The sequence below is a fragment of the Ischnura elegans genome, chromosome X, assembly GCF_921293095.1.
Source record: "Ischnura elegans chromosome X, ioIscEleg1.1, whole genome shotgun sequence".
In the NCBI taxonomy this organism is placed as follows: Eukaryota; Metazoa; Arthropoda; class Insecta; order Odonata; family Coenagrionidae; genus Ischnura; species Ischnura elegans.
The window spans coordinates 17,727,956-17,742,076 of NC_060259.1; the positions used below are offsets into that span (position 1 = coordinate 17,727,956).

At 39.6% G+C, this 14,121-nt stretch overlaps 2 protein-coding genes across 2 annotated transcripts in view; both read left to right on the forward strand.

The window, feature by feature from the left end:
- The window catches only part of LOC124171756 (nucleolar protein dao-5-like), a 51,396-nt gene extending 46,467 nt beyond the window's left edge, over positions 1 to 4,929 (forward strand). Inside the window, exon 16 of the mRNA XM_046551047.1 lies at positions 4,666 to 4,929. Coding sequence (XP_046407003.1) covers positions 4,666 to 4,698 — 33 coding nt within the window. The 3' untranslated portion in view covers positions 4,699 to 4,929. The remainder of the gene's footprint in view (positions 1 to 4,665) is intronic.
- Positions 4,930 to 5,114: 185 nt separating this feature from the next.
- Positions 5,115 to 14,121, forward strand: part of LOC124171679 (kinesin-associated protein 3-like) — an 80,866-nt gene continuing 71,859 nt past the window's right edge. The window contains exon 1 of the mRNA XM_046550912.1: positions 5,115 to 5,270. Coding sequence (XP_046406868.1) covers positions 5,178 to 5,270 — 93 coding nt within the window. The 5' untranslated portion in view covers positions 5,115 to 5,177. The remainder of the gene's footprint in view (positions 5,271 to 14,121) is intronic.

Here is a 14,121-nt window from a genome sequence, read left to right on the forward strand (position 1 = left end):
GCCAATTCATTTCATCTTCATCATTCTTCAGTAGCACCACATTTGGAAAGCTTCCACTCTTCACTTCTCTGCTACTGTCAACGTCCAAGCTTCGCTTCCATAGAGAAACATACTCTATATGTAGGATCTGATGAATTGTTTCCTTACTTCTACGTTTGCGTTCTCAGCTGTAAGAATATTCTTCATTTTATAGAAAGCCCTCTTTGCCTGTGCTATTCTACTGAGTATTTCTTTCTTGCTCCGTCCATCATTGGTAATTCGCCTTCCCAAGTAACAAAACTTGTTCAACTCTTCAAGCTTATGCTTTCCTAGGTTGATGTTTGTTTTAGCCTCCTCTCTTTTGCTGCAAACTAATATCTTAGTCTTCTTTTTGTTGATTTTCAGCTGATATCTGGCCATTGTCCTTTCCATGTTTGTCAAAGTCTTCTTCAAATCCCTCTCTGTCTTGGCTATGACTGATATGTTGTCAGCTTAAGCTTTCCCCTTGTTTCATTGATGGCTTTCTCTATGTAAACATTAAAAATTGAGGGGGAAAGCGCGCACCCTTGTCTCACCCCTTTTCTTATTCTTGCTTCTGCACTAATGGGTCCACCATCAATCTCAGCTACTTGGTTTTTATACAAACTATGAACAATTCTACGATCATAGTAGAGGACACCGATTTCTTTCAGAATTCTAAGCATTGAATTCCATTCCACGTTATCAAATGGCTTCTCTAAATTGACAAATGCTATGAAAGTCGGTTTGTTTTTCTCCATTCTTTTCTCTATGAGCAGCCTAAGTGCCAAAATTGCTTCCCTTGTGCCCCTGCTTTACCTAAATCCGAATTGGTCCTCATCCAGGAATTTTTCTGCTCTTCATTCTATTCTCCTGTAAATGGTTCTTGTCAGAATCTTCGACGCATGTGTCGTCAGGTTTATGGTCCTAAATTCTTCGCACTTCTCAGCTCTCTTCTTTTTGGGTATGGGAATGATGATTTTCTTCTAGAAGTCACTAGGTAGTTCTCCTGTTGAGTACATATCACAGATAGTTTTATCAGTTGAGTTAAGACCTTTCCTCCTGCATTTTTGATTAGCTCTGCTGGAATGTCATCTATTCCTAGGGCCTTATTTTTTCGCAGGTCTCTTATTGCAGTGTCAAATTCCAATCTTAAGATGCTCGCTCCAATGTCATCCTTTTCAACTTCACTTTCCTCTTCGATAACTTTTGAGCTAAGTCTACTTCCGTTGTATAATTCCTCCAGGTATTCCTTCCATCTCTCAGCTTTTTCTTCATTTTCATTTAGAATACATATTTCCATTCTTGTCCCTTATGGTATTACATTTTGTGTTTTGTTCCTTGAAATGGTTCCTCACTATTATATAGGCCGCTTCCACTTTCCCTAGTTCTAGGTTATTTTGCATGTCCTCACATATGATCCTCTTCCACGCTTCTCTGGCTTTCCTTCCTTTGCCGCAAATCTCGTTCTTTATTCTCTTCTAGCAAGCCTGTTCTTCCTCAGTATTCGTATTCTTATACTTTCTCCGTTCTTCAATGAGGTCTGGGACTTCATCCGTGATCCATGGCTTTTTCTTAACACATTTTCTTCTCCCTAAAACTTCTCTAGCAGCCTCCTGAAGCCCACTTTTTATATTTGTCCAGTTATTCTCAACTGATTTTTCAGACTGATCTAATCCTATCTTGCGCTCCACTACTTCTTGAAAGGCCTGTTGATTTTTTGGCTCCTTTAGTTTCTCTAATTGCCACGTGTTCTTCGCTGATTTTCTTTGCTTCAAGTTTCTTCAATTTCTTGAATTTCAGATGACATATCTGTCAATATCTGCCCCCGGGTAGCTTTTACAGTCCTTTATCTGGTTCCTAAACCTCTGCTTCACTAAAGTATAGTCTAGTTGAAATCGTCTTTTGTCTCCTGGCATTTTCCATGTTCTTCGCATGTGATTCTTAACTAGCGTGTTGGCAACCCCTAATTTGTGTTCTGTGCAGAATTCCAGGAGCCTTTCTCCTCTTTCATTTCGATTTCCTAATCCATATTTTCTGATTATTCTTCCATCCTGGCCTTCACCAATGACAGCGTTCCATCACCTAAAACAATTAGGTTTTCTTCACCCCTTACCTTTTTGATTACTTCCTTTATATCATCGTAGACGTCTTCAACTTCTTCATCCTCGTAGTCTGTCGTGGGCATGTAGACTTGTACCACTACGGTATCTACTGGCTTAGTCTCTATCTTTACCATAACTATCCTTTCATTGTACTGTAGGAAGCTTTTCACATGTATTCCAGCACTCTTTCTGAGCATTATCCTAACCCTAGCATTACCGTTCAGGGATCCTGTGTGTATAATCCTATAGCTTCCAATCCAAAAGTCTCCCTCCTCAGGCCATTTCATTCTGCTGATTCCCAGCGTGTCGATATTCAATCTTTCCATTTCCAATTGAAGAATTTCTAGCTTACCGCAAGTCCTAAGTGATCTCACGTTCCATGTACCTATCCTTATAACTTTATCACAATTGACTTATGTACCCTCTTGGGTAGTCCCCGCCCGGAGATCCGAATGGGGGGACTAGTTTACCTCCGGATTTTTTTACCTGAGAGAATTCCATCATGTCAGATAATTTAAAGTTGGAGTAGCTGCGACTCCTTGGGATAATAATGTGGTGGTTTGCCCTCACCCACGCCGAGAGTTAACCACGTGAGCCTTGTGACGGATGCCCTGAATTTCTGCCGGAACCTGTGATGGAAAGCATTCTGGTAGTCTCAACAAAACACATCTTCCCCCACTCATCACCCATTGGCTCAATTTGCCCCACTGTCTGTACAAAAGCCTAAACCACTCCATGCAAACCATCCCGTAGAGTTATTCATCAAACTTTTTCTCGACAGAATCACTGACCACAATTTCCTCCATTCTCTCACCCCACCTAAAAATCTCACACGCCTGGAATTTCAGGCCTTAAGAAATCTCTCCACCAACAAGGACATAATCATAACCTCAACGGACAAAGGCTCAACGGTAGTCGTTCTTGACAAAGAGAAATATGTGGCGGAAGGTTTAAAGCAACTGAACGACCCCCACTTCATATTCTCCCTCCCCCATGATCCCAAACCGCAATTTCAAAAAGAAATTCTCTCCTTTCTTAAAAAATTTGGCAGAAGGACTCAGCCCCTCTGACATAAATCTTGTATCACCTGCCGATTTCAACACTCCACAAATCTATCTTCTCCCCTAAATACACAAACCCAATAACCCAGGCTGTCCCATTGTGTCTAGCCACAATTCCCCAGCCGAAAGAATATCAGCCTTTCTAGATCACTGCTTGCAACCTCTTGTCACCTCCCTTCCATCTTTCATAAAAGACTCCTATCATTTCTCAAGCATACTTAACTCAACCCCTATCCCTACCGGTACCAATCTCATAATGGCGACAATTGACGTGGTTTCACTATATACTTCTATTCCCCACCACGAAGGCCTCAATGCCCTCAACTACTTTCATGCCCAACACCCTCAGCCTCACTCTCCCTCCACCAACTTTATCATCCAATTAGCTGAACTAATTCTTAACAAAAATGCCTTCAACTTCAACGATACCATCTACCTACTTACAGAAGCGAGGAGTCCCAATGGGCACCAGAATGGCCCCAGCCTACGCATACCTCTACATGGGTCACCTGGAAAATTCTTTTTTTAAATTCTCAAAACTCATAAACCTCTCCTGTAGGTCTGCTTCATCGACGACATTTTTTTACTATGGGCCCATGGGCGTGATTCGCTTGACACATTCATTGCATCCCTCAACTCCACCTCATTCGTTTCTTTCACTTCATCAATTTCTGCTTCCTCCCTTACATTCGTATAAACATCCACCTTGAAAGCAATACCTTCATCACCTCCATCCACAAAAAGCCCACCAACCATGAACATTACCTACACTACACCAGTTGCCATCCATCTCACACCAAACATGCAATTCCCTACTCCCTCTCAGTCCATGCCCATCGCATCTGCAACAATTCACCATCCTTGCACTGAGCCACATAGAACCTTCACCATGCTCTCATCAAATGTGAGTATTTAGAACCCCTTCTTAAAAGGAGAATACTTTCCCCCTCCGAACAGTACACCCCACGCATCAAAAAAGAAAAAACTGGCAAACTTAATCTCATCACCACATTCTTCCCGGGCACTCAAAAAATTGAAAAAATATTAATAGATTATTATTAACCCTATCATTAGTAAAAACAAAACCACAGCCGCTCTTCTTCCATCCTGCCCCTCCATTGCCTACAGAAGAGCACCTAACTTAGGTAACATTTTAAGATCCACCCGCCCCCTTCTCTGGCACACACTCCCCCCACCTTCCTCCCTGTTTCCATGCAACCACCCCCGTTGTAAGTGCTGCCCCCTGCTATACCCCACCACCTCACCAGTCATCAATTGATCCTGCTCCACACTGTCTTGTACTTCCTTCAACGTTGTTTACAGACTGTATTGTAATTTTTGCCCCTCGTATTACATAGGAGAATGTACCACACCCATATCCATCAGAATGAATAACCACAGACACTCTTGCAAAACTCCCCCCTTTCTTGAACCCATCCCCATTCACACTGCCTCACACAACAGTTGTTTCAACAAATGTTTTTCTCTAACCTTCATCGAAGTTCTGCCAGAGAGAGCAACTACCATCGGGGTGAGAACTAGGGAGATGGCCCACATCTTGGTGGAAAAGGCATTTGAAACGCCCAGGCTAAATATTGCCCATTAACCGCCAGAGCCAACCCTATCCCCCCAATCCCTTCCCCCTTCTTCCCCTTCTTCCACCCCCACTACTTCACCGAGGAGGACAACTGGAGGAATTTCCCCTGCCTGCAGCAGTTCACCTTCGGCACCGAAGATAGCGGGTCATCCCGTTGAAACGTCTGCTAGTTTTTGTGAGTGTCTCTTTTTGTGTGTTTCTGTGTTTTTTAACTGTCAATTTTTGTCCGTTCTCTCCGATCGGCCATGTACAAACATTATCACGTACTGCGCTTTTCTCAATATTTTATATATATATTTATTTATTTATCAAAAGTATTTTTTTACCTGAAATTTTCACAAGCTGTGGGAGCTTGAAGGGGACCAGAGAAGGAGAACTAGGAAGTCAGATTCTAGTGTGCATGAGCTACAGAAAACGATGATGAGAAGATGGGACTCCGAGCGCTTGTTGGGGCCGCACTCTGCTAGCTCCTTGATACCTCCAGCAGAAGAAACACCTTCACTTCCAAAGGTTGGTGATGTTAAATATTTAATATCATTCAATGGTCATCACATCTCCCTCAGTGAATTTTTTGTAGTTGGGCCATTTCATCTCAAATCAGGCAGATAGTGCAAAATCATGTCAGGTGACCATCACCGATTTCTCTGAAATTTATATATGTGAAAGCAGTATCCTTATGATGAATAATGATGCCATTATATCAGCTCAGAACCGAACCGTCATAAAGTTACCGTCCTTTAAACATTGCAGTGTCAGGCCTCGGAGTAAAAAATGAAAAATCACATAAATGGTGATTACTAAGGAACCATGGCCTGTAATGCAGTGGTTATTGTTTCATTTTAAAGAGAATTCATTTATGCACATTATGGCATAACTTGCAAGTCATTTGAAGCAATAATAAACAAATAGGACTTGTTTAAAGAATAAAAATTAGTCATTATTTAACAATTTATTACTAAAAAAGGTCACCTTTTATTTTCTTTAAAATTTATCAGGGGGTAGTTTAAATGTCCTACTTTCAATAAAAAAAATAAAAAAAGGTAGTATTTTTATACTTTTTGTTTTAAGGCATGTCAAAGTTAGGCATGTTTTCGACCCTTTTACACCAAGATTGCATACCTTCAAGGGGATAAAAATGAAGTTTCATTCTACTTAGCATTCATAACAGTGAAAAGTTCATATCTGAATGATTGGTTACATCTATTGAGTGAAAGCAAGTTCAATCTTGTTTACTTCCATGGCATCCAATGTGTGCAAACACCCACTGCTACTGGCTGGAAACTGTGAATGAGTCGCAATTTGCACAGAGTATTTTTCAATGGCACTTTACATAAGTCTTCTACTTTGGGCCATGTGGAACAATTCGATGGACCTTGTGGATGTATAAACAAGACACTAATGTCATTCTCACAATTTCTGTTGGGCTCCTTTCACACAATCATTTTTTTGTCTGCATAGGGTGGTTTCCTATTATTGTTTATTGCCTAAATCGAAATATTATTACTCCTGGAGTGCATATTTCATACTTTTAGATTTTTAAATGATTGTACCTGTTTTTGCTATTAAATGAAAAGTGAAAATTTTCAAGCGTACGAAAACGCGACGCCTAAGTATGAATGCTGCAAAAAGCCCGTGTTACCTCTGGCTGCTTGATGCCGAGCATGGCGGTAGCGTAGAGTTCCCTTCTAGCAGGTAGTGCTTGGTTTAAATAAGGATTATTAATACCCTATCAAACTCTCTGACCAAAGACAATTTTAATAGGTGATTGTTAAGGGATGTTTCCAGGAGCTCTGTGCCTCATGTATACATTGGTAATCTCAGATGATATAAAACTCCTATATACTCGTATAGCATCTAGGTCCCTGTGACGTCACATGGAGTGGCATCGCATTGCCGCCAATCCGGCCTTTTTCAAATGAGGTTAAAATTGACCATTGACATTCGTCTAAACAGGGATTTCTAAAAATGAAATAAATTGTAAACATATTATGAATGCACTGAAGGTGGGTAACGATTCTCAATCAAAAGTTTGATATTAGGCAAAGAAATACTCACATGTTCTACAAAGGACTTTTTTGAATTTACTTGACACAGTTGAAATATCTCAGGTTTTAGTTTGTGGCATAATTTTTGACCAATTCTTACAACTCCATCAGATGGCCCCTACTCATGACCAGTTGCACTGAACAACCATCTATGACTTTCTTCCTGTTTAAGACCTTTCCCCAAGTCAAATATCTGAAATTTTTTTTTTAATTAGCAGCTGACTTTTATAAAATATATATGATTTATTTCTCCATCCCAGTGAGAAATGGGTGGTGGAATCCACGTGGAACCCACGTGGAGAATTAACGTGGATACCACGTGTTTTTGGTCGTGGAATCAACGTGGAACCCACGTGGAAATTTGGTGGAAAAATTAAAACAGCAGTAGGTGCTGTCCTAAAACCATTAAAACCTCAACCACTCTATATCTAAACCTTCTATATATGTGTCTACGATTTTTCATGTGCTCTCATGGCTGCCTTTCCACGAATTATATAAAAATAGAATGTGCGATACATTTTCACATAACTAGCGTGGTTTCAGGATGATAAATGACGCAATGTCACCAGAGAGTCAAGTTCCACAAATTAGAAATTCTGTTTAACATTTTATGATAATCACCACAAATCCACTTGAAATCAACGTGGATTCCACGTGGGTCCAACCACTCAATATCCACCACCACCAAATATCCACCACTCAACGTGGATTCCACGTGGGTTCCACGTGGATTCCACCACCCATTTCTCACTGGGATATGATATCTTTTTACACTATTGTTCTTCTATTTGATTCATCCTAAGAAAATCATGTGCAGTGTCATGCCAGAAATCGTCTGAAGTGCCTGCATACCTTAGTTATTATATTCCACACAGGTTGATCTTGATATCTGTACTTTTTGCCAGCGATAGGGTTGTACTTAATCGCCAGTGAGAAATGGGTGGTGGAATCCACGTGGAACCCACGTGGAGAATTAACGTGGATACCACGTGTTTTTGGTCGTGGAATCAACGTGGAACCCACGTGGAAATTTGGTGGAAAAATTAAAACAGCAGTAGGTGCTGTCCTAAAACCATTAAAGCCTCAACCACTCTATATCTAAACCTTCTATATATGTGTCTACGATTTTTCATGTGCTCTCATGGCTGCCTTTCCACGAATTATATAAAAATAGAATGTGCGATACATTTTCACATAACTAGCGTGGTTTCAGGATGATAAATGACGCAATGTCACCAGAGAGTTAAGTTCCACAAATTAGAAATTCTGTTTAACATTTTATGATAATCACCACAAATCCACTTGAAATCAACGTGGATTCCACGTGGGTCCAACCACTCAATATCCACCACCACCAAATATCCACCACTCAACGTGGATTCCACGTGGGTTCCACGTGGATTCCACCACCCATTTCTCACTGGGTCTGGAAGAATCTCACTCTAATTCTAGGAAAAGTCAAAATGAAGCATCAATGCCACACCAATTAGTGCTACCAACTTCTCTTTTAGAATAGCTTCCTTTCTATGTTACGGATATAGTGGTGATACACACCTTTCTTGGTTCAAACCTAAACTTCAGCAATGAATTTGTCTGAATGAATATTTTGTCTGAATGATTCTCAATGGCAGTGAAACACATCTTGCTGATTAGGAGTTACACAAGAACAATCTTTATCATCAACCAAGTAAAATGAGAGCACAATGTTGATTGAGCACTATGAGGAAGAGGATGCCAACAGCATACATCAGCATTGGCTCATAGTCCTAGTTGTTTTTTAGCTCTGCATGATATGTCAATTGTATGTTTGGTTGAAACTGGAAAAGCAGCGATTTAAGTTGTTTAGATTATCTTGTGGAAAAGAATGATAAAATTTGAACAAGGTCACTCATAGACATTTCACTCTCGCTTCTTCAAAAGCTGCTGAGACATTATTATCCCATGAAGTACATGTTTGACATTTATCACTTTCTTTAAGTAAATAAATTCTTGCCTACTATGAAACTTGCATTTTACACATGCTAATTAGCTCAATTTAGACAAAAAATAATTAAGTGAAAGGAGCACCTGTACATGACATCAAAAGTTTCATGTCTTGGTAGTTAACAGACACGGGACAACTATAGCTCTCTCTGTAATCCACACAATCAAACAGGCTGTGACACTAACAAAATCAGATATAAAGACATACAATACTCAAAATCTCACTATGAATGACTTCATCGTGTGCTTCCGAAAAACCTGGTGAAATTCTAAAATCACTGCAGTGTGTTTAGAAGAGAATGACATCAGTGTCTTGTTTATGCATCCACAAGGTCCATCGAATTGTTCCACATGGCCCAAAGTAGAAGACTTATGTAAAGTGCCATTGAAAAATACTCAGTGCAAATTGCGACTCATTCACAGTTTCCAGCCAGTAGCAGTGGGTGTACATAGAATTAAGAAACAGATATGATCGATTGATATTGGAAATTAACGAGCAAGGCCCATCAAACAATCCAATAGCAAAAAAAAACTAAACTACCACAGGCATTAGTTGTGATGAAAATTAAAGGTATGACAAACTTTTTTAAAGAGTGAAGGCACTGGCAACGGACAAGTCTTTCACAACTAGGAAAGCTATCAATGGATCAAGAATTCAAATGAGGAACACTGAGGATTGAGGAGAACATTGAGGAGAAAAAAAACCTTGCGGCTGCGCCACCGGTCGTCAATATCTGGGAAGAAAGAGCTTCACTGAAATCAAGGGAGCGTAACAAAGATGCACAGCCAACACTTGAACCCTCTTAAGACACTAATCCCTCATCGCGAGGGGCTGGTGATAATAACACAAAGACAAGGTCGACAGAGGATGGCAGCTCTAAAAGCCAAGTGAAGATGGATACCATAGCCAAACATAATCCTAAATCAAGTGCAAGGTCATCTGATGATGTCTGCAGAATGAACTCACAAGCTAGGGTGGCTGAAGAAAACTTAGCACCAGGCACAACATGGGCAAGGAAAAATACATGTGCTTATATGCAAAATCAGTCTGAAAACATAGAAAACAGCGACCTGAAGAGCATGCTAGAAGCTTTAAAAACTTTTGATGCCATGATGCAACAACAAATGCAAATGTTCCAAGACACGATGAGCAAAATTACAGACATGCAAAGGACAACCAATTATGGCAATTGAAAATAAAAATAAATCACTGGGAATAATCCTTTATAATATAAATGGGGACATTATTAACAAGATGCTGGAGTTAATACGATTCCTAAAAAGATATAATGTTCATATTTATCTTCTATCAGAGACTCACCTCCAACCTGATAAAGAGTAGTGGCTATGACGTGCTTCGGCAAGATTGGATCAAAACAAGGGGAGGCAAGAGCGCTGGTGGAGTTGTGATTTTAATTAAGGACGAACTCAATTACGAGGAAATTGAAAAACAGACAATGACAAGCTTTGAAACAGTTGATGCTAAAGTAGAAACGGACATGGGAGAAGTAGTCATATACACATGCTACTTACCTCCAATGAAGAAATTCGAGAGGACAGACTGACTTTTTAATACACGATGACAAGCCAGTTATTTGTGGGGGAGTTTAAACTGTAAAAATATGCAGTGGCACTGCCACCAAGACCATGATAATGGGAAGCCATTATATAAATGGACACAGGAAAACAAACTACGAATAATTGCACCTGACGCACGGATGAGGGTGAATGGCAATAGAATCATCAACTTTGCAGTCACAAGAGGGCTAAGCCCTGTTAAAGCAATGACAGAATAATCTGAATAGTGATTACTACCTATTCTGTGTTAATTCATGTTGGCACAATGCCAATTTAACTCCCAGACTTCCCGGAAAGATTCTGTTACGGGTTGGCAGACTGGGAGCTCTTCCATGAGACGGTGGCACACAGAATTCAAAATTACGAAAATGAAGAAGACTTCGACAAAATGGCCAAAACGTTTGAGGAGGCATTCAAAGAAGCAATGGGCATTGCCATCCCCAAAAAGTGCAAAAAAAACCGACAGATGGAGTTAAATAAAACAATCAAACTAAATACTTAATGTAGGAAAGGAACAGCGTAAGAAGACTATACCTAATATATCGGCTATATATCAGCACATATACCAAAAAAGGGACTTCGAACACTAAACAATGAAATAAAAAAGATAAATTACGACACTCAGGAGAGAAAGGTGGGAAGACTAACTTATCTCACTGAATAAAAATGACGGCTCCATTTGGAAAATAATTAAATCACTGAGACGATATCTGCAGAGTGATCCAATCATTAAAGTCAATGAGAGGGAAATACATATAAAGGTAGTTTGAAAAAAAAGCTAATGCTATAGCAAACGTTTTAGAAAAAACCTTTTACAACAATAAACCAGTGCTACACACCCCAATCATAAGCATAAACCCTGGAAAATGGAGCATAAACCCAAACACTGTTCCAGAAATCACTCTGGATGAAGTAAGGCAAGTCATTAAAAATCTACCAAATAGAAAGGCCACTGGAGATGACAACATACCTAATGAAGTCATCAACGAGATCCTGATTGAAGCGTGGAAATACATCGTGAAACTGGCCAATCTATTGATAAAAACTGGACATTTTCCCAAGTACATAAATGGAAGAAATCCATCATAAAATGTATACTAAAGAAACAAAAGAAAACTCTACTCTCTGAGGAGATAAGACCTCTATCACTCCTATCAAATCTGGGAAAATTACTTGAAAGGATAATTGTTCCGCACATCGGAGAGTACGTAGAAAGCAAAAATGTACTACCACCAGAACAATTCGGGTTCAGATCAAATCGTTCCACAGTACAACAGATGCACGGAGTAGCAGAAAACATTACTGACACTTTTAATAGGGACAAGGTGACAAAACAAATCTTATTAGATATTTCCAAGACTTTTGACAAAGTTTGGCATGATGGCCTGCTTTTTAAAATGCAACAGAATGACTGCGGGGGATTGGCGCACGAAAATAGCTATGTATGCAGACAACACAGCAATAATCACCAGAAGTAAAAATGTGGAGCTAGCCGTTAATATGGTTCAAGGATACCTTGACAAAGTACACACATGTTACAAAAAATGGAGAATGGCTGTAAAGGTAGAGAAAACACAAACTATAATTTTTCGTAGACCACTGACAAAAACCCGCGATGCCCAATCCTCCATATCAGGCAACAGGAAATAAAATATAAAGACAAGGCCTCATATCTTGGGGTGACCCAAAATGAAAAATTAAATTTTAAATAACATATCAACAACATTACGACAAAGGCACTTGGTGTGAAGGCCGGCTTGGCACCAATATTAAACAACAATTCCACGACACCAGAGGTGATTTTTCATTTACAACACATGTATAAGACCTACCATGACATATGGAACACCATCATGGATTGGATTAGCTAACAAAATCAACAGAGAAAAAATATACATAACAGAAAGAAAATGCTTACAATTGATACTGAAAACTAGATGGGGGACAGAGAAATATAAAAACAAAGGAATATATAAAAAAAGGCGGAGTAAAAAATATAGAATCACTTATAAGAGAACATTGTAAAACATATTATGAAACATTAGATAAAACTGACGAAATAATTATCAAGGATTTATCTACTATCAAAGCGAGTACTTGGGATAAATATAGACAGACAGAGCTCTGCTTGCAAATCTAGGCCAGGGTAGCCAACAAAAGGGGAATTAAAGAAGTAAAGAACCTTGCAAAAAAATCGGAGATCCGATTAAGCGCAAATAAAAGCTGTTTATCAGCACAACACTCCACGAGGCCCATCATTCGCCGTGATGATGATGGCAGAGAAGGCCATCGAAACATTGGCAGCAATGTCCATCCTGACCTGGCTGATTTCCTGAGAAGACTTCATCAGCAACGTTCGCTGGGAAAGCACCAAATCCTTCAGCCTTCTAAAGAGCTTTGAAAGAAAACCTCACCAGAGATTAACAAATGAACATACCAATTCAACCATATTTTTTGCAGTTAAAATAATAGACAGGGAAGGGGTTATTTTGTTGTCCCATATTCACTCTCCCATGAAATTCTCCTGTTTTCATTGTGAAATTCTCACAGTACGTCAAAATGTGTGTTGGAGATATTCTCAGGGATAAGCCACCCATTGGAAGGATGAGGTCATCTTTCTTGGCCAAGGTTTCCCTTCAAATGCCATTGATGATGTAGTCAAACGTTGGAATGGGGATACTGAAATCTCATAATTGTGCAATATGATTCATTCTTATATTGATATAATTTAAGAATAAGTATAATTAATTATTTACGCTCATAATTTCTGGGTGTCCACTATGCTGTTTCATGCCCGATTGCAACAGTTTAGGTGGCATGTTCAGGTCAGAAGTGGGGTTTTATGACAATGGGTTATTTGTTTGCCGATAGTAGTGTTTTTTTCAGGTCCACCACTTCTGCAAATATGTATACATAGGACCATTCTGCACCAGTCTCCAATTCTGACCTGAAGATCCAGGAAGAATTGCTGGTGAAACTGTCATCATCATATATGTAACAATGTGGTAAAAATCTGGAAATCTACTATTCACCACAAAGGCCTTTGCAAGTAATAAATTACTTACCTATCACCACCAATCTCTGCTGAGGGGAATTAGAGAAGCTCATCGAAAACATCTCAAAGCATTGGCATGGTTATTATCCATGATATATATTTTTATGACCAATAAGCCTTCCCAATCATATTCAAAGAGGGATGGATCCATGGCAACCACCAGTAACTGCAGTAATCCAGTCGGACACAGCCCTTGAGGCTCAGTTGCTGGAAAATGATGTAGTTCAATTGAGGAAGAGTGCCCCCTCTCATCATTTCATAGGTTCCTTCTGCCCTCTTCACCAGAGTCTCTGCTCTCACCCCTCCATGGAATCTTTCTCTCTCACCCCACTATTTCTGAGAGAAGATGCCCCTCACTCAAGATGCAAAAGTTCAGCATGTTGCATTCCGTGACATGAAAATAATTATCTGTGGTTGACTTACCACCCTGATAACTTGTATGTAGCATTTAGTATGTATTACTTTTAAATAATCTTCATCTAATTTGGCTCAGCAGCATTGACGAAACAACAAATGAACGTTTACTATGGTTGACAACTTCTGGGATATAGGAGGGGTTGCCCAGCATATTTTGGGTAAATTTTGCTTAACACATGACAGGGGTGGAAGTTCATGTGGTTCAAGTTCATTACTCAGGTGCTGCACATTAGTATTCTAGAAGGAATTTAGGTGCTGGGAATAGAATGGGAATTCTGCTCAA